This window comes from Vombatus ursinus, unplaced genomic scaffold (assembly GCF_900497805.2).
Source record: "Vombatus ursinus unplaced genomic scaffold, bare-nosed wombat genome assembly UNPS02007284.1, whole genome shotgun sequence".
NCBI classification, from domain to species: Eukaryota; Metazoa; Chordata; class Mammalia; order Diprotodontia; family Vombatidae; genus Vombatus; species Vombatus ursinus.
This window is the reverse complement of record NW_020947062.1, coordinates 25850846-25872336: the sequence shown is the minus strand read 5'-3', so window position 1 is coordinate 25872336 and position 21491 is coordinate 25850846. Positions and strand designations below refer to the sequence as shown.

At 40.1% G+C, this 21491-nt stretch overlaps 1 protein-coding gene across 2 annotated transcripts in view; it reads left to right on the top strand.

The window, feature by feature from the left end:
- The window catches only part of JAG2 (jagged canonical Notch ligand 2), a 138901-nt gene that overhangs the window by 44648 nt on the left and 72762 nt on the right, over positions 1-21491 (top strand). For both annotated transcript variants that reach the window (XM_027849190.1, XM_027849189.1), the window contains exon 3: positions 20385-20439. In XM_027849190.1, coding sequence (XP_027704991.1) covers positions 20385-20439 — 55 coding nt within the window. The remainder of the gene's footprint in view (positions 1-20384; positions 20440-21491) is intronic.

Below are 21491 nucleotides of genomic sequence, written 5' to 3'. Positions count from 1 at the left end.
CATATTAATTTCATTATTTTTTCTAGGTCTATTAAATATTCTTTTGGTAATTTGGTATGTTACTGAATAAATCAATTAATTTAGGTAGTAGTTGTTCTTTGGGGGGGGATGTGTGTGTGTGTGTATAGCATTGGCTCAACCTACTCATTAGTCTTTAATGTTTATCCAGTTCCTTAGATCTGTCTGTATTTTTGCAAAGAGTGTTTTACAATGGATTCATGTATTTCCTGGGTATATTTAAGTATATAAACTTCCAAATATTTTATAGCTTCTATTTGAATGAATTTCTCTGTCTAGCTTTTCCTATTAGCTTTAGTTGGTAACATAAAGGAATGCTAATGATTTATGTTGCTTTATCTTATATATTGCAATTTTGCTGATTTTATTGTTTCAGTTAATTGTTGGTTGATTCTTTAGTATTTTATAAGAAAATATATCATCTGCAGAATTTTTTTCCTGTTTGCCTATGCTTCTTTACCTCAATTTCTTTCACTTATTGCTAAGCTGGCATTTCTAATATTATGTTAAATAGTAGTAGTGATAATAGGCATTATTACCTTACCCTTGATCTTATTAAAAAGACTTCTGACATTTTCCTTTACATGTAATGTTTGCTCTTATGTTTAGATGTTGCTTACTATATTAAGGAGGTCCATCTTTTTGATCTCTATGCTTTTTAAAAGAAATGAGAGTTGGACTTTGTCAAAAGCCTTTTTTAGCATCTTTTGATAAGTCATATGGTTTTCATTATTTATATTATTAACATTTGTAGTCTTACTTATGTTGAACGAACCCTGCATGCTGATTGAAACTCAAAATAGTCTGTGTATAATCTTTCTAATAATATTTTGTGGCCTACTTGCTAATATTTTATTTGTAATTTTTGCATTGTTGTTCATTAGGGACATTGGTCCCTACTGTACCATAGTTGTTTCCTCTGATTTTATCTCTCCCTGGTTTAAGTATCAAAATCATATTTGTATCATAGAGTGGTAATGAAAGAGTATCTTCTTTTCCCCAAATAATTCTTCTTTCTTTTAAGACTACTGCATTTCTAAGCCCAGCAGGGGTATTTGTGAGTGCTCCTGGCCCCTCTACATCCTAACATGCCATCATCTTCCCATAATCCACTCTTTAATTTTCAAAATAGGGGTAAAAGATGAATCCTGGAAACTGCAGACTAATAAGTTTAATATTATTCCCTGGCAAAATTCTGGAATGGACTATTTTAAAAGAAATTTTGTGAAGTGGTTACCAGGAATAAGAATGGCTTCACTTATTAAAAAAAAAAAGTATGTCGGACTGGCCACCTTATAGAATGGATGTTCAGGAATATGTCCAGCAGGAATTCAAGACTAGAAATTTGCGAGTTAGAGGCTAGGATTGACTCAGGCCAGTCTGATCATTCAAGTTCAGCTTTGGAACAAAATGGGACAATCACAGAATGTTCAACACTAAACAAAAATAACTTGACTTAACAGTAGTATGGAAAGGATACTAAGCAAGGCTAAGATAATGGTTCATATCGATGAAGATTCTGTTCATCTTTTTACAGAACTACTTCTGGTCAGTACAATGAGGTGAGTCAAACGAGTGCGATGACTCAAGTAGCAGTGGGACATCTATGAAATCTGAGGGGACACAGACTACTAATCATTTTTTATGCTGTAGGTGACCAGAAAGCAGTTCAACTGCTTAAGCCTTAGCCCTTAGGATCAGTCAAGCTTCATGGATAGTTTCCTTGCCTTTTAGGGCAAAACCAGCTCAGCTTGTGTGGTAGGGACTTAGGTAATCAAGAAGTCGTATCAGAGCTTAAGACTTAGCCTCTGGACTAATGAGGTCTCAGGAACAGGGTGTTTTTTTGCTTTCTTAGGTAAAAATAACAAGCCTAACTTACATGAGAAGGACCTAATAGATATTGTGCCTATCATACCATATCTCTTGGTGACAAGATCCTAAAGGTTTTCTAGAGGACCACTTAGGTGAAGGCCTCAGGACCTTTACTGGACAACATGACCAGGAATGCAAGAAGCCTGGCATAGGCAGTCTTGAAGGAGGAGCTTAGACCAAGTTTAACAAAAACAGGAACAAAGCAAACAATGTGGTGGTCCCTTGAAGGAGTGCAGTATCATGGCGACAGAATATAGAAGGAAACAAAAGACCAGAAACCCCAGGCTTCGCATCCCCCCTTTAGAAGGACTGAGTCACATGTGTCACGTGTGGGTGATGTTGGTGGCAGTTCATTGTGGCTGCCTTCATTTAAAGCCATGTAGATGAATAGGAACAAGATTAGGGACACTTGGGGCACAGTCACTGGTCCTTATTACAGGTCAGAGTCTTTGGTAGTAAAGCAGCTGAGAGGTTGTTACCCTTTTTTTACATACATCCTGTCCCACTGCCATGATTGATTCTGTGAACTGCTGGCTACTACCACCTACTCAGTATTGCCTAACCTACCAGCCAGAATATTCCTTTCTATGGGTGGTGCCCCAACACGGGAGTAGCACTAGATCTTTGTCCCTTTAGAGCCTTCTGCTGAGTTGCTGTCCCTGTCTTGTGGAACTGATTAAGGACTCTCACTTTCATTGAGGTACTTAGGATTAGCCACTAAATCAGCTAGTGAATCTCCTCCCCCCCCCCAATTCACCATAGTTATACAGAAACAATGACATCTCTCTCATATAATTAGAGTGCAAGGCACCTCCTAAAAATACCACCTCTTGGCCTCCTAACCCTTTCTGGGAAGAAGTTGTCTAAACCATTCTGAGGAAAAGGGTACCTACCAGTTGAGGGGGACCCAAAGTGTTTCCCTGTGGAACACGGAAGTCTCTGAAAGGGCCAGGAATCTTAAGACTTGGGTCACTCTGGGTTTAGATAGTCAACCAAAGCTATGTCCAAAGGCAGTCTTACAGGGTAAAACTTACTAGAGGCTGGATCCAAGAAACTACTGAACCAAAGATCTCTCCCTTTCCTTGTCTAACACCCAAGAGACCTAAGCAAGTGTGAATTTTGTATGTATTGTTACATTTAATAAGAGGTCTTATTGCCATACCCATCATGTTAGAGGGACTATCTCACACATCTAATACAAGACAAATCTGCACTGGAATTTTCTTTCTAAAAGTCTTTCTTATGTTTTCCCTTAACAATTAAACTCCCCTCCCTGGTGATACCACCCTTTTCCCCCACTATGTCCCATTCTACCCACCCTTTCCACCGTGCCCCCTGGAATGCCTGAACCATAGACAACAAACCTGCTTTAATATTAAGTCTTTCCCTTTCCCACTCCTTCCATCTTTTGGCAATCACTGAAACCTAGTCCCTTCCTGATGACCCAACTGCCACTTCCAGCAATGACTATATTTTCACTTGTCCCCCCCCGCCAATTTTCTGGTCAAGGTGGGGGAGTTAGAATATTTCTTATTCCCCACTGCCACTCCTAGGTTCTTCCATACTATCATTACTCAGTAATCTTTCCTCCTTTTACATTCATGCAACCCATATTTACTACTCAATGAACATCCTGTTAGCTATTGTCTACAAATCTCCAAGATACTCCCCATCCTTCCCTGATGAGTTCAGTACTTGGTCTTTTTCTCCTCCCCAAATCCTGTCCTTATACTAGGAGAGTGATTAATACTCCTTCAAATACCTTAACCTCCCAATTCCTCACCTTATTCATTTCCTATATCCTGCTACTCTACCCCACCTCAATTACTTGATCTTACCACAAATTCAACACTTCTACTTTCATGTACTCTGAAATTGTCTTATCTGAGCATCTCTCTGCCTTCCAACCCCAAACCCTGTTCTTCCTCCTCATCATGTCCTCCAGTCTTTGAACTCTCCCAGGTTAACACCACTCCACTAGTTATACTGCTCTCCTTTCCTTATCTTGATCTGTCAATGGGCTTAACTCTGCACTCTCTTCTCTTGAGTACCTTCAGTGCCCCCAGAGTTTTGTGATCCAAAGGGGAGATTTGTTCACTGTCTTCCTCATCTAAGTTCTGCAGATTCCTGACCCAGGTTTGGGTTTATTGGTTCATCCCTGGTTGGCGGTTTCAGTCGACAGCTGCTAGACTCAGCCACTGTTGGCTTACTGGTAAGCTCCGTGAGGTCATTGCCTGGACTGCCAGCTTCCCTTTGGTCTAGGTCATTGTGCTTGGCATCTGACCTTGATGCTTTCTTTCTTTCTTACAACTTGTTTTGTGCTCAGTACTCAGCTAGGGCCCACACTCATGTCTGCTTCTCTCTGCCCTGTGTCTCTGACCTGGAACTGGGAAGTGGGCGACAGAGCTGCCAGGTGGCATCCGTTCCTGCACCCAGGGCTTGTTCAGGTATCCCCCGGGATCTCTTCCTGTCCAATAACTCCTGCCCTCACGCTCTGTCTTGGCCTTCTCTTAGTTCCTGGGTGCTTAAATGCTCCCTACTTCCACGTGCTCCTGGCCAGCCCTGTCCCCAGTGTCTGCAGACCTTTCTCTCTGTCTCTGAGCCACCTTGGGCTGAAAAAATGACTCGCTTTGACTTCTTGGCTTTCTTGATCAGTGTTTAGTCTGGTGCTTTCTTTACATCTTTTTGAAAGAGGTATAAAGAGCAAGCTGTACTCTAATGCTTCTTCTCATTCCAGCATGTTGGCCGTGCCTCCTCCTGTCTTTCCGAAGGCTACCTGTTCTCCAGCACTATCCTGCTTCCCTTTTGTTTATCGCCAGGAAAAAATCTTTACTTGCACGTGTATATGGACCGTATAGTATGACGATAAGACACAAACATAGAATTATCTTCACAAATATCTGTATCACAAGTCTGGCACAGAAAAATGATAGTGATTTTGGAGGACTTAAATTAGGATTACGGATACTGGAGCCCTTTCCCTCCCTCTCTTTCTCCCCCCAAGGTAGAGTACCTAATGCATCCTTGTCTTGCCTTAATGAAAATTTTATTTTTCAAAAAGTAGGTAGAGTGGTGAAGGGAGCTATTATTTTGGACCTCATTTTCACCTGAAAGAGGCATTCATTGCTGAAGTAGAAATGATGGGAACTATGGGGATGGGGGAAGAATGACCACTTCATCATAAAAGGAAAGGAAAGCTAAACAGAGTCTTATTCCAGATTTGGAAAGAACAAATTTCAGAGAATTAAGAGAAAAGAAAAGAATGATCCTATAGACTAAGATTCTATAAGAGAAGTCTTCTTCCAAAGGATGGGAAATTCTCAAGAATGAAACCTTGAAAATGCAAACAGACAGGAAGAAAGTGAGAGTTTCCGAAGATGTGTGTGTGTGTGTGTATGTATATGTATATATGTGTGTGTATATGTATGTATATGTGTATATGTATATATGTATATATAAAATATACACTTGTACACCAACTTAAATTTTTAAAAGATAAACATGGAAAGTTGGAATCAAAGACAAATAACAGGACATACCCAAAAGAAATGATGTGGTTCTGTAAAAATAGCAATCAAGACTACTGAAGCTTATAATGAGCCCAGGCTATAATGGGGTGGGGGTGGAGAGATATCAAGGAAGAAGAAGAGAATGCAGAACTACTGTATTCTTTACTTATGTTTTATCTGCCAATGAGAATACTATTTGGGCTGGAAAGAGTTGGGGAAGAAATGGCTGACAGATTAGAACTCCATTTCTTTATCTGCATATCACTTCTTAGGTACAAGAAGAGGGTAAATGAGGATAGGGTTTCCATAAGGAAAAGCTTGAATCAGATAGGAATGAGATAGGTAGCATTAGTGGGGGAAAGGGTCCTTTGAAGATAGTCATTTTGGCAACTAGATGATGCAGTGACGAAGCACCGGGCCTGGAGTCGAAAAGACCTAAGTTTAAATCTGGCCTCAAACACTGACTGTATGACTCTGGGAAGTCACTAAACTCTGTTTGCCTCAGTTTCCTCTTCTGTAAAATGAACTGGAGAAAGGAATGGCAAACTACTCCAGTATCTTTGCCAAGAAAACCCCAAATAGGGTTATGAAGAGTCAGACACAAATGAACAACAATAATAATTTTGAATCATGTTTATTAGGGGAGGAGAAAGGTGAAAAATTTAGTAGTATGCCCACTCTTCAAGGTGCTGTGCTTTCTTCATATACCAAGGGATATGGAATAGAGTCAGTTTGGAAGGAGATAGGGTAGTGGTGCCTGACTGAACTCACATTCTGGACTGTTCTTTGTTCTAGCCGAAGATGGGATACCACCATCCCAGAAGGCACCCTGCATGTGGAATGTGCATTTGGCTGTCGACCAGGCTTAGAGTCTGAGGCCTAGAGTATAGGTTTATGATATCTTTATGATTATGGAGGATTAAGGTTTTGGGGTTTTCTTTATATGGTTTGGTGAAATACCTTTACATATGGCAACAGGCCAACAAGATCTCCAAATCTAGTCCTGGAGAGAGGCTTGCGTTGGAATCACACTTAACCTGAGTCAAGTAATGTTGAGGGAGTAGGGACTGGGGCAATGAATTAGGTGTCAGCAGTGACCCAGACCTCACTTCATGGTTAAGGAGGGTTGTGTTTTGTTTTCTCAGGCAGTAATGACATAGGGCAGACGGAATTTTGCTTGCGCGTGTGGATGTTTACTTCCATCTGCCTAGTTATGGTGGGCTGAGACATTTTTTTCAGATAACTCAAGGCTACAGGTTGGATTTTATACTGTTCAGTTCCATATATCTAGTAGGTTCAACAAAGCTTGGAAAAATGCTTTCCTTAATAAAATGAGTACTCTTCTGTTCTCAGTTTCATTCCTTGGTCTTGGGTATGTGCTTGGTCATGTCCGAGTACCACCATATACCATAATGTCCAGAAGATTCTGATTTCTGTGATATCATCATCATTAGTAATCATTTCATCAATTTAACTTAAGGGGTTGAAAAGGTTTTCCAATGCTCCTGAAGAAGCTTGACTACAATTTAACTATGATGTTTATTATTAGAGTTGACTCAAGAAAATGAAAGAAAACCTGAATCACCTGTGGAATAATGGAATATTAGAATTGGAAGGCAGCTTACATCTAGTCCAGACCCCTCAATATATGGAGAAGGAATCAGAGAGTTAGAGAATGGAAGGGGCTTGCTGAGGGTCTCACACAATGAATGAATAGTTTTGCACTCATATCTCAGACTGTTGAAATCTGTGCTTTCAAGGCCCAGCTCAGGTGCTATTTCCTAAACTGAGAGTGATCTCTCCTCTTCAGATTTCTTGTAGTACTTTTGTCTGGATCTCCCCTTTGCCCTGATCACATTCTGCCTTGAATCCATCATTTGTATATGTGTATGTGTAGCCCTCCTTTTAGAAAATTAGAATGTTCCCTAAGGACAAGGGACTCTTGTGTCTTCTATCTCCAGTGCAGAGTACAGACTTCTGGATGTGGTAAGCACTTACTTACTAAATGTTTGTTGAATTTATCTGACCCTAAAATATAAGACTCCTGTCTCCTAATCCAGAGATCTTTCCAGTGCCCTAGGATCCCTTCAAAGGGTCCCCTTCTGTAATGATCACTCTGTTTTTATTTTGTAAACTGATATTTCTATATTAGACCTATATGTGCATTTAGGACAGGTACACTGGGTTTAATGTATGGCTTATATTTTACTCCCGTGTAGGTAAATTTTAGAAAATCGTAACTTGACACATTTCTACACACATCTTAATTTGACACATACCTACAAGCAAATAAGGTTTCTACTTAATATTTAAACATAAGAATATTTATTCAGAACATTAATGAAAAGAGAAGGGGCTTGTATCTCAGCCCCCTTAGCAATTAGGAAATAGTTATTGCCTCCCTTCCTTGGGATTATAGTTTGTCTTACCCCCTCTCCTAATAATTCCTCATTGCCATTTACCATTACCGTTACCATTTCTCCTATCTGCATATTGAATTTTCTTAAAATGGGGTTTGCCCTCACTTTCGGTGAGAAGTGTTTCTTCTGTAACTGTACGGTTAGCTACTTAGTTAGTGAACTACTAAGTGTGTATTGGCAGGATGAGGAAAGGCTTCATGAAGTGCTTGAGCTGAACCTTGAAGCAGATGAGAAAGGGAGTGTGTTCTGGATATAGAGGATGGGCAGTGCAAAGTCACAGACATGGGAAACTGAAATGTCATAAGGGAGAAGCAGCAAATAGGTGAGTTTCATTCAATTTTTGAATATGGAAAGAGAGGTAGTATAATGAGGCTGGAATGGCAGGTTGGGGCCAAGTTGCGATTATTGCAGAGGCAGGATTCGAACCCAGGTCCTCTGATTTCAAAATCAGTGCTCTTTCCACTATATTCTAACCCTGTTAAGCGGCATATAAGTAAGGTCAGAGGAGGTATGTCATGGGAGTGATCCAGCACTGGAATTGGCCAAGGAATTAATGGCAATAAGACAGTGTAGCAAGGGATTTGAGAGTAGGGTGGAATGTGGAGTGAACTAAACTCTAGAATTGGGGTTGGAAAGGGAAAGAAGCGGCCTGAGCAAGTATTAGGGGTAGAGGAACCAGAAATTGCTATGAGGAAAAAAGGTAGAAAAGGAGAAATAAAGCATGAGGAGAGTTGGAATGATAGGCAGTTGTGGTGAGATGAATTTCAGAGTTTTTAGTCATGAAAGTGAGACCACCCATGGGTGTCACATAGATGGTGTTGGAGGAGTAAGTAATAGAATTTGAGGAGAAGGGAACATCAGTGCTAAAGTCTTACAATGTGTAAGGGCAGGAATCAAAAAGCAATACATTTGATCTTTACAATAACCCTATGAGGTAGGTACTATTATTGTACCATTTCTGCAGGTGAGGGAAATTGAGACTGAAACACATTAAGTGTGTTGCCTAGGGTCTCACAGCTGGTAAGTGTCTGAGGTAAGACTCAAACTCGGGTCTTCCTGACTCCCAGGGCCAGAGCTTTAATCTACTGTGCCCGGTGATGTGGTTTGTCTTAGGGAAATCAGGAATTAATAGGTCCTGGATTTTCCAATCCCTTTCTGGGCATCTAAGTGTGCAAGTTCAGAAGGAAGAGCTTGAGGAAGCAGAATGGGTCATTCCTCATGAACCAGGAGCGCCTCCTGTTAGCCTGAGACACTCTCTCCTTTCCCCTGATTTATGCCCTGGCAGATCTGGCCCATGGTAAGTTCCTAGAACTTAGTATGCACTTAGTAAATACTTGTTGACTGGCCTCTTTTTAAACTCACTTGTGCTGAGGTAATGTTGAGATGACTCATTGCAGCTGCAGATCTCTTCGGTGTCTCCTGCTGGAGCTGGCACAGTATTACCCCGCTCCTTCTCCTGACCTCTGACTGGAGTCACTTTGGTAGCCGCCTCAAGTTATTTCTTTCCTGCCCTTTGATCTCAGACCCTGGACCCCACCTATGAAAGTTCCTGTTTGCTTTGTGATCCACTGGTCTGACCGTGCCAGGCTTTGGTCTTCATCTCATTAGATTTCTGTTATTCCACAACCTTAGCTATCCCAGACTGACTCCCTTCTCCAGGGCCAAGCTCTGGCTTCTCTGCCTGGGCTTTAAACTTATCTCCCTGTTCCTGTTGTACTGCAGAGAGGAAGTACCCAGCCTAGACTCTACTTATGCGACTTTGGGAAAAATGGGCACATTTTTATGCCTTGTGAAGAATTTCTAGGCTGTGTAGCAAATCTTACTGATGAGTACCTTATTACTTGACACAGTTTCTGAATTTGGACATTAGTTATGGTAATTACAATAATAATAATAGTAACTCACCTTTCTATAGTACTTTTCTCAGAGCAGCCCTGTCAAGTAAGCAAGACCAGTATGATTATCCTGATTTCACGGGGGAGAAAATAGAGCTAGAGGACCCTAGATCTCTATCTGGAAGGGACCTTAGAGGTCATCTAATACAACCTCCTTAATTACTACTTAAGGAGTAAAACTCAGAGAGCTTAAGTGACTTGCACACATGTGTGTCAGAAAGGGAAGTCAGGGCCTGAACTGCTGAGTCAAATCTAGTGCAAGGATAGTTGCTGCACTGCACCATCCTGTTCAACAATACTATGCTGTCCCTAAAGTTAGTGGACTGCTGTGTCTGTTTCCTGATGTGTAGGATGGGGATGATATGGTTTGTTGGTCAGGGGCTGAGGGCAAAAAGAGCTTTGGGACAGTGAAATCCCAGACACTTATCCCCCAGGTTTTTTGAGCCAGCCCTCCCCAGAAAACCTGTCCTGTGCTAATCCTGAAGCTAGCTCTCTGCATATCCTCTTGGTCTCCGAATCAAGGAATCCCATATCTAAGCATGAACTCAGAGAGCCTGGCAGCAATCCATAGGGTGGGGAAGGAGGAATTGCTGCCTCCAGGGCCCTTGAACACATCCCATTTATTCTCTGAGCTTTTGTTTTCTCCTCTTGAAAGTGGTTCATCTTTATGACTTCAATGTCTTGTCCATTCCCCTTTTCTGCCTTTTGACAGTGACCGTACACTCCTACTAGAATTCAGATACCACCACACTCATGGTTCTCCTCCTACCTTGGAACGCTTTTTTCTCTGTCTCTTCTGCCGGCTTTTATGGCTTTCTCTAACCCCTTAAATGAAATATTCCCCAGAGATCTGTCCTAGGTCTCTTTCTATCTGTATTCTCTTAGCATTTTTATTCACTCCCATTGTTTTAACCATCTGTCTTATGCGGGAGGCTCTCCAATTTCTATTCTAGTACTGAGTAGACTTCTAAGCACATTTTGAACTGTTACCTCAAATTCAGCATTTTCTAAACTGAGATGCTTCTTTATACCAAAGCTGTTATTTCTGTGTCACTAACATTCACTTACATTCAGAGTCACTGAGTTCTCTTTTACCTGTCTCCTCTTTATTCTCATTGCTATCACCCTACTTCAGATCCTCATTACCAGTTATTTGGATAATTATATCAGCCTCCTCACAAATCTTCCTGACTCTGCATACAGATACTTTTGTTATTTGTTTTCTAGGCCTATACTTGGGTAAAATAGTATTTAAATAATTATTTTTATTTTTTGCACATCTTTTATTGACCACAACACAGTATATACAGTGAATAAAGTAATGAACTTGGAGTCAAGAAAATCTGAGTTCAGCTCCAGCCTCAGCACTTATTAACTGTGAGATCCCGGGCAAGTCACTTAACCTCTGCTTGTCTCAAAATGGAAATAATAATAGCACTCACTGCCAAGGGTTGCTATAAAGAGAAAATGAAAATATTTTTCAAATCTTTACAAATCTTAAAGCACTGTTAAATGCTAGCTATTATCATTTTGAGTTTGCAATTTGATTTTCCTCTCTATGGTCAAATTAGCTAATTTTCATTTATTTTATGAGATTTTAAAAGAACTGTTCCTACTTTTATTTGTCAGTTCGGTGTGTTTTTTGTTTTCAGTTTTATTTCTTTGATTTCAAAAATTTCTATTTTTGCATTATTTGGGGTTTTTAATATGGTTTTTTTTAGTTTGGGGAGATCCTTTTTTCTATTTTTTTAGTTGTATGCTCAATTCACTGACTTGGTCTTTCTCTTTTTTATTATTGAAAATGTTTAGAAATATAAATTATTCCTTAAGGTTTGCTTTGTCGGCTTTCCCAAAGTTTCAGTATATTGTCTCCTTGATTTTACTTTCTTGGGTGAAATTACATATTGTTTCTGTGATTTGTTCTTTGTTCCAGTAATTCTTTAGAACTAAATTATTTTTATCTCCATTTAAATATGAAGACTTTCTTCACAGCCCTTTTAATTATAATTTTTATTGTATAGGCCATTAAAAGAGGTGAAATGCTTTTACTTTTCTACATTTATTTATATGCCATTGCATATGAACAATGTCCAATTCAATAAATCCAATCCAATGAACATTTATTAACTGCCTGCTATGTGCAAGGCATTGTTTTAAGCACTGGGGATACAATTAATAAAAATAAAAACAGTCTAGCTTCAAGGAGCTTACAGTCCGAAGGGGAAAACAACACAGAAGGAGGCAGGAAAGTTGGGGGTGGGGTACCAGGGAATACCCAGCTGAGGCCATCTTGTTCTGTGAAGTTATAACCAGGTAGACTAGCAGATGCAAAGTGGGGGAAAAAAATTTGTAAAGGTATCATGTATAGCTGAGAATGTATAAATTCCTTTCTTCTCCCATTTAAAAAGAGATCTATCATATTTAACTTTTCCAAAATTCTCCATACATTGTTAATTTCTTTAGATTTGAAATGGAATACTTTGAGGTACACAATTCATATTTTTTATTGTCCATTACTCCCTGTAATACCATTCATTTTTCCTTTAAGTACTTGGCTGCAGTGACATTTCATACATATATATTAAGCATTAGTATTATTTCATAGTCTGTGGGGCCATTTAAGCATAGTATAATGTCTCTGTTTTTCTCATAACCATGCCTATTTTTGTTATTACATTGTCTGATATCCTGATTGCTATCTCTGCTTTTTTGAACATTTGATTGAAGCATCATAAATTCTGCTCTAGGTCCTCATTTTAACTCCATGTGAATCTTTGTTTCAACTATACACACACACACACACACACACATATACATATACACATATACACATATGTATATAATAAATAACATCATATTCTGCTTTCTAATCCATCTGCTATCTTGCTTGATTTTATGGGCTACTCCATCCTATTCACAATCATGGTTCTCATTTTTAATTATATTTTCCTTTAACCAGATCTTCTTACATTTTTCCTCCTCTTCCAAACCCCTCCATACAATGATGGAGAAGCTGATAAGTGTGGGATTGTGATCAACACTATTAATTTATAATTGAAGTAGTCAGATATCCTTTTTCTTCCCCTAGTCTGGACCCTTATCACAGGTTCTCACAATTTCTGTCTCTTCCTTTTGACACTCTTTCCTTTCTTATCTGCCCTCTGAAGTGAAAGTTTAATCTGCTTGTGATTGTTTCCTCCCCAGCTCTACCTTGTTCCCTTCTCCTTGTCCTTACCTGTTAGTTACCCTGCTGAATTTAGTATATTTCTACACCAAACTATTTGTGATTGTATGTTCAACCTTCCCTTGCCTGGTTCGTCTATGAGTGAAGTTCATGACCTGCCCTCTGCACTTACCTTCTCCTTCCGTGCTTATATATTCTTACTCTTGAGCCTGTTTCAGTTATGAGAAGAATGGGCAGGAATAAAGTAGGGAGGAAACAGGAGGAAAATGACATTTCAGTTATGAGAAATAGCTTTCTTCCCCACACTGCATCTTTAGTTTATTCCCCCCCTTTCTTTCCTCTCTTAAAAACAAAAATATGGGCCCAAGACACCCCCAATTCCTTTGTCTTTATTCCCTCTGTGATCCTAGAAGCTGTTGAGATTCTGGAAAGATACTTGTTTCTTCTCTCCCCATTAGAATATAAACACTCTTTCATCATTCGTTCCTTTCTTATTGCCTAAATGGCATTTACCTTTCTAGGTTTCTCTGGTGTTTGCAATTTCAAAAGTTCCACTCAACTCTATCTTTTTCATCAGGAATATTTGAAAGTCCACTGTTTTATTAAAGCCCAGTTTTTGTCCCTGTAAGCTTGTACTCAGCTTTGCAGGGTAAGTTGTTTTTGTTTGTGTACCTTTTGCTTTTTGATGACCATATTCCAGAGTTTTCTCTCCTTTTTATTTTCATGAGCCTGGTCTTGTGTGATCTTGATGGGGCTCCTTGGTACTTGAATTCTTTCATTCTAACTACTTGAAATATTTTTGTATTGATCTGATCAAAGCTCTGGATTGACATTCAATTTCAGATTTCTGCAGGAGGTAACCAGTTCTATTTTCATTTTGATTTCTTTAAATATGGTGTCCAGGTTTTATATTTGATCGTGTTTTTTAGGGAGTCTGTCGCTGTTCTGTCGTGCTCAATTCTTTCGTGACCCCATGGACCAGAGCATGACAGGCCTTTCTATCCTCCACTATTTCTCAAAGTCTGTCTAACTTCACATTCGTTTTAGGAAGTCTGACATTTTTTAAAAATTTATCTCTTTATCCTATTTTCAGTTGTTTTTGATATTTTCTTCTGCTTTTTAAAAATCTCTTCACTTTGTGAATATTTCTTGTGTCATGATATGACTGAATTTGGATTACTCTGTTCTGTTTTTTTGTTTTTTTGTATTTTGTTTTTTTGTTTTCAGTTTAATTCAGTAAAAACACTTATTAAAATGCCTACTATGTGCCAGGCACTGTGCTACACGCTGGGGACATAAGTAAGAAAAAAGAGACAGTTCCTACCTTTAAGGAGCTTTCAATCTAATGGGGGAAGATAGCATGCAAAAGTAAGCTGAAAAGCAGGGTTGGGGGGGCGGGAAGGAGACCAGAGGGTACCCAGCAGGGTCATAGCCATGGAGAACTATTGATGGAGAATGGAGTTTTCAGGATGTATGCTACTTTTGCAAGGTTTTCTGCCTTCTGTTAACACTAAGCTTATTTATTCTTATACTTCTTTCTGCTCAAGAGCTCTTATTTCATTTTTTTACGTTTGGCTTCATTTCTTCCAGGCATTTTTCTTACTTGTTACCTAGTCCTTTGTTTCTCAGGACTTTACTTATATTTTTTGTGAAGCTATTCTCTTCCTCTGGGTTTACCATTTGGACTTTTCTTAATCCATAGTATTTATTGTATTTGCTGTTTTCTTATTTATTTATTTATTTATTTTTTATATCCTCAGTTTCAAGATTGAAACATTGTGCTTGGGCCAAACTCTGCTCTTTGCATACTCTAAGATGTTGTCTTAGGCTCTATTTGGTGTAATATTCTCTGTAGCCTGGATGTCACTGCCTCTGCTGTCCTAGATGTAGTGGCTAAGACCTGGCCCCATTTTCAGGTTTTTGCTGGCCGTATTTATGTTTTGACCTCATTTCCGTCTCTATCTCTTTCTCCTTGCACAGTCCCAAACCATAAATTGGCCTCAACCCTTGCTGTGTATCTGACAGCCCTCTGCTTGGTGTTAATCTTACTGGTAGCGGCTTCTTGCAAAACGTCTGATGTCTTGTGACCCAAGCGCTGCTGTGTTTCCAACATGAGCTGCCTGGGCGTTGAGCTGCTGGACTCTGCTGTGTCTCTGGGCCAGGTTTCCTGGACAATGTACTGCCTGGGCCCTGTACTGACCCTATTTCCTGCTGTAGCTCTGGCATGGACTCTCTGAATGCACTGGCTTCTGCCTCCCCTTACCTTTGTCTTTATTCAGAGGCTCCGTAGGCTACTGGCAATGCCCTGGACTATAAGGAATTGCTTCCAGCAAATTCCTCTTCGGTTTTCTTTACCATTGTTCCTTCTGGTACATTTCTAGAACTTCACTAGCGTGCTTGTGTAAATCTGGCACTTCTGGGTCCCATCATGTGCCGCTTTAACTGGAAGTCTGTCATAGTTTCTCATTACTGGTCTCCTTGCCTCCAGACTTTATAGTCTGTAGGCACTGAGGCATCCTCCTACTTTGCATGTCATTTCCCTACTTAGAAATTTTCCCTACCTCTTGTGTACTTGTGGGAAGCTAGGTGGTGCAGTGGATAGAGTACCAGCCCTGGAGTCAGGGGGACCTGGGTTCAAATTCAGACTCAGACTAGCTGTGTGACCCTGGGCAAGTCACTTGCCCTTGCTTGCCTCGGTTCCTCATCTATAAAGTGAGCAGGAGAAGGAAATGGCAAACCACTCCAGTATCTTTGCCAAGAAAACCCCCGCTGGGGTCATGGAGAGACGGACACAACTGAAATGACTCAACAACAAAGGCCTTTGTTCATATCTTTTCCCTGGTCTATTTTTAAAGTAGGTATTAAATAGAACATGATGGTACCAAAACTGCTGTGCTTTTCTTAGGTCCTCTCTTGAACTTCCTTCTGTTCTCATTCGGGTATGTTGTAAATGTGTCATTGATGTTCTTTTCTTTCTTGTCTTCTCTATTTTTATATCAATATTACTAGCCATTCGTTTGCCCAGTAACTCTCTACATTTTCCCCTCATCCCCACAAGGCATCCTCTGTAACACATTGGTATAGTCAGACAAAAGCATATTTACATCATTCCTGCCAGGAAGAGGAAGCATGTTTCATCATCAGTCTTCTGAAATCATGATTGATCATTGCATTAATCAGAATTTTGAAGTCTTTCAAAGTTTATTTCCTTAATGTTATTGTTGTCATTGTATAAATTGTTATCCTGGTTCTATTCATGTTACTCTACATCATTTCAGAGCAAGTCTTTTTTAGATTGTTCTGAATCCATCCCGTTTTTATGGTATAATAATATTCCTTTACATTTGAATAGCATATTTGCTCAGCAATCCCCCATTTTGGTTCAGGTTTTTTTTCTTCAATAAAAGCTGCTGCTATAAGTATTGTTTTCTCTGCATGAGTTGTTGGGAGTTTAGACTGATTTAGACTTCTGTGGGGTTGAGTCTATACCTAGTAGAGGTATCACAGAGTTAAAGAGGATGTTCATTTTAGTGACTTTTTAGGTATAGTTCAAAATTATTTTCTAGAATGTTTAGATCAATTCACTGCCTTCACCAGTGATGTTTCTGTCATTCCACAAATTTTGTAACTTTTACTTTTCTCATCTTTTATTATCTTTGCCAATTTGCTAAGTCTGAGGTTTAAATCTCAGAGTGGTTTTGATTTCCATTTCTCTTGTTACTAATGCTCTGGAGCATTATTTCATATGGTTATTCATAATTTGTTTTCTGAGAACTGTTCATATCCTTTTATCATTTCCCCATTGGGGAATGACTCTTGCCTTTATATATTTGTGTTAATTTGCCACGTGTCTTGGGTATTAGATCTTCATTGGTTGAGAATGAAGGACAACAACCAACCAACCAGCATCTGCTTTAATGAGGGCATGCCATGCTGGGTGGTCCTGTGCCAGCATCTCCCATGTCATGCAATCAGTTCCAAAGTTCTTCAGAGAGACCTTGACAGTGTCCTTGTATCGCTTCTTCTGATCACCATGTGAATGCTTGCTTTGTGTGAGTTCTCCATAAAATAGTCTTTTATGGAAGCATACGTTTGGCATTTGAACAATGTGGCCAACCCATCAGAGTTGTACTCTGCAGCAGAGTTTGAATGCTTGGCAGTTTAGTTCGAGAAAGGACCTCAGTATCTGGTACCTTATCCTGCCAGGTGATCTTCAAAATCTTCCTAAGACAATTCAAATGGAAGTGATTCAGTTTCCTGGCATGGTGCTAGTATACCGTCCAGGTTTCACAGGCATGCAACAATGACAAACTATTCCAGTATCTTTGCCAAGAAAACCCTAAATGATGTCATGAAGTCAGACGCAATTGAACAACAACAAAATTACCTACATAGAAGTTACCAAAAGGACCCATACAGAACAGTTATGTAACTCCTAACAACTCATGATATTCCTTCTCTCTAAGGGGTACACTTTGGATGATACATATGGGGTAGAAGCTTTAGGGGATGTCTTAGATTTGGGTGGAGCCGAAGGGTCCCTACTGCTCTGGTGCTGGACTTGGAGGTACAGTTTTACTAGCCCTGCCATAATCTGGCCATAGATTGCTTTCTTTTCGACTCTGTATTTCACAGTCACACCCACGTCTCCCTCCAGGCTGGTTCTGTGTCTTGTCCCCTCATTTTTAGACTGCCTATTTACATTGAAATTAATGTATTCCTAAGTCACAGCTATTCCTGTCTCCTGCTCAGATTTCTCCAGTTATTAGTCCACATCTGTATAGATTGCCCTGGAGGGGGAAGGGGGGAGGGGGAGGGGAAGTAGATTCAGGAGGGGTTGTCTATAGCCAAAATCTAAAATCACTGAAACAGGGTTCTACCCAGAGAGCAGGATCTGGTTGTGGTAAGCCTTGTGAAGACCATCTAGGTCCAATTTATCAAATCTATTTCCTTTACGAACTTAATGTCATTCCCTGTAGACCTGCACTGGGGAATGGGTTGCAATATCAATTTATTTTTATGGGGTTAGGTATGCCTTAGTCACCTAAAACAGGACAAAGGATAGTCTCCACATGAAGACTATTCTTTCATCTGGCCTTGCAGTACTAAGATCTCTGAGAGCTCCCTAAACCTAGGGACCTCAGCTGCAGGGAAGGTCTCTGTATTGGCTCCATTAGAACTCCTTCATCAAGCCATTGTTCCAGTGACTTATCAGGTTACTATTTGAATTTCTCTTGCAGTCTGTCCAGTTCCTTGGGTGAAAACTGTTCACCCCTGCTCCCTTGGGGAAAGAAAGTCCTTTCCATTGAGTATCAACAAAAGGACGATAAGCCTGGGGTTTCCTTATGATGGATTTCCAAGTTTCCTTCTCACTTATGCTCTCATTATCCTTTCCTGTGCCCCTGAGATCAGTTCAATGCAGGGAAATCTTTGAGTTGGAGCATGTACTTCCTGCTGAAGGTAGTTCCTGTCTTTGGCCTGTTGGCCCACACCATCATCAGCAGAGCTCCCTTTATTTCTTTGTTACCAGTCTCATTAGCTGTCCCTCAGCCTTGGTCATACAGTCATTAAATGCTGAGGACACTGACTAGTTGCTGAATGTGCTGGGCAAATTTATGTTCAATAGATCCTGGCAATTTAACTTCTTCAGGATGGTCAACATCAAGTAAGGAATATACTAGACCTGACACTTTCTCTACCCTCCCTGGCAGCCTTGCCTAGTATCCACTGAGCCAATCATTGCATCAGTGGAAGCCTGCTTTCTTCCACTGAGAGAATTCTCTATACTTTACCAGAAGGGCCCTTGCCCCAGGGTTCTGTACCTAACCATTTGATCACCTCTACGAAGATGTAATACTATATGTTTGTAGCATCCATTGTGACAATGGGAATAACAGGGCCATCCTATCCCAGTTACTGACTGCAATATGTTAGGAGTGGGCATGACTCAGTCTGGGATCTGTTCAGGTTCAATGCTAGAATAAAATGAAACACTTTTGTAGGTTGTAGAAAGTTTACTCAACCATAGCATAGAAAGGATATTCAAAAAAGATACTCCAGTACTTAGCTTGGGTAGATGCCCCATCTTTACCTTCTCTTTTCATATGGAAATGCCAAGTTTGAAGGACCCAACTCTATGTGGCTGTACCTGCTTATACTCTTTGTGACCAGGAAACCAAGTCACTATGGCCAAAAGGCACCTTTTAAAGCTCACTATCCCCCTACTGAAGTGATTTTTCCCAGTCTTTTCATCTCTCCTCAAATTTCCCCCCACCCTCTCTGCTGAGAACCTTGATTTTCAATGAAAAAAAAAAGCCATTTGCCAAAAGTTTCCCCTCTTCATCTGATATCACTCAGATGCTTTTTGCCACTATTACCTCCTTCACCCCTGTCTCATATGAAGAGGTGAGCTTTTTCTTTGTTTTCTATGTGTACAAGTGAGAATAAATACAGGGCAGTTTGAGAAGGAAGACAGTAGTAGTTGAGGGGATCAAGAATGACTTCTCATAAAAGGTGGTACTTGAGCTGCATCTTAAAGGAAGAAATATTCTGTAAGGTGGACGTGAAGACAGAATCGATACCAGACATGGGAGACAGTCGATGCAGAGATGGGGATACTAATACCAGAACTCTTGTGAGGAAAGCATTTTGTAAGACTTTGAGCTATAGAAGACCATGTCAGTCCTCTGCTTATAAATCTTCGGTGGCTGTCCTCTCTCTATAGAATCCTGTGATGCTCTCCACAGTCTTGCCCTGTGTCACTGACCTCATCTCCTATTACATTCTGGCTCAGCCAAACTGAATCACTTGTCACCCTTGCATCCATCCTGTTTCCTTCTGGTTTCATACCCTTGTACATACTGTTTCCTCTGCCTGAAATTGCTCCATTCCCCCTCTGTCAAAGTCCTAACCATCTTCCAAAGTATATCTTAAAAGCCATCTTCTCCATGAAAACATCTTTGATTATTCCCTTCCATGGTTACAAGTGATCATGGAGCATTCTTTCATGTCTTTTCTCACACTCTGCCTTATATTATAATTATCTTTTTCTCTTCCTAGATTATGAGCTCTCAGAGTAATGATACCTAGTTTTCTAGTAATTATGTAAGATAATAATTATGTAAGTAGTAAGTGATTCAGTAAGGTTTCAAAAGTACTTTCTTCACAACAGTCTTATGAGATAAGTAGTACAATTATTCCCATTTTACAGAGATGGAAACTAAGGCCCAGAGAGAGAAAGTGATTTGTGTTAGGTCACACTCCATGGAAGACCTGTGATTCCAATGCAGGTCTCTTGGATCCAAATACCGGGCACTTTTCATATATCACATGGAACCTCCATGTTCCCCAGCTGAGGTCTCTTCCTATAGCACAGGGTCAGAAATCAGTCGTTTGGACAGAATGGAGTAGAAATTAAAGAGCTGTCAATCTTTGGGGTCTAAGCCAAACCATCCACACTTAACTAGTGCTCTCTCTTTGTTTCTAGCGATCATTCACCCTGATAGTGGAGGCCTGGGACTGGGATAACGGCACTCAGAATGGTGAGTATATCCCCAGTAGGAAATTCTCTTGATAGGGTGATTTGTGGAAACTCAGGGTTTGTGAGTAGGGAGATAGGACTGGGATTGGACCCTGAAATTAGGATTTGGGAAGGGATGGGGGTGAGTTTGGTCTTCAGTGAATAATGGAGTGAGAGGTTTGGCTCTCTCTTTCCCAAGGTAGATGAGAAGTGAATTGCCTCCTGTCTCCCAACAGCTCAGCATAATCAAAGGCTACAGGCCACAAAGTTGTTGAGGGCTGTGTCTTGTGCAGACCGAGGAAGACATGAGGGCTCAAAAGGTTCCTATGGTTAAATTATTCTTTGGAAATATAGTATAGAGTATAGTGAGGGAAGCTGATAAGGAGACCCATAATTAATTAACTTCCACACCCTACAAGATAAAATCACAGCATGTAATTGGAGAAGGTTAAGGTGCCCTACTGTTGGCACAGAGACCAAAAGGAATTTTCACAGAAAACAGTTTGATTTCTCACCAATTCTAAGAAATATAGTTCTTCACTTGGGGTACATTCTATGAAGATATCTATGTGAAGTAATACAATCAATGATAAAACTACTTGACAATGACAAAACAGCTTGAGGTTGCCTAAGGCATTAGGGAATGACTTCCAATCAACTTCAGTTCTCCTATTGCTTTTGAGAGCTCTGTTGGGACCAGGCTTTTGTGAGGGAAACAAAATTTTCTTTTCGCCTTTGCTCAGTTTTTTTAAGTTAAGGGTACAACTTACAAACAATAGGTGATGATTACCATTGGTTGAATTGTTTAACTATGTATTTGGGGGGTGGGAAGGAGGTGAGTATAATCTGCAGACCCATTATCTATGACAGGCCTAGGTCCTCATGGAGTTGTAGAAGGCTGTTAATTTTCATTTGCTTGAGAACTGTGCCACATGGGCTTAACAGAAACTCTGTTAGGAGACACTTAAAAGGACAATGCTTTAACTTCCTCTAGTTAATAGAGAACAATCCAGAATTGGGACTGTAAACACAAATGCTGAAAGCACCTCTGTTGATTTGTTGGGCATAGCATAT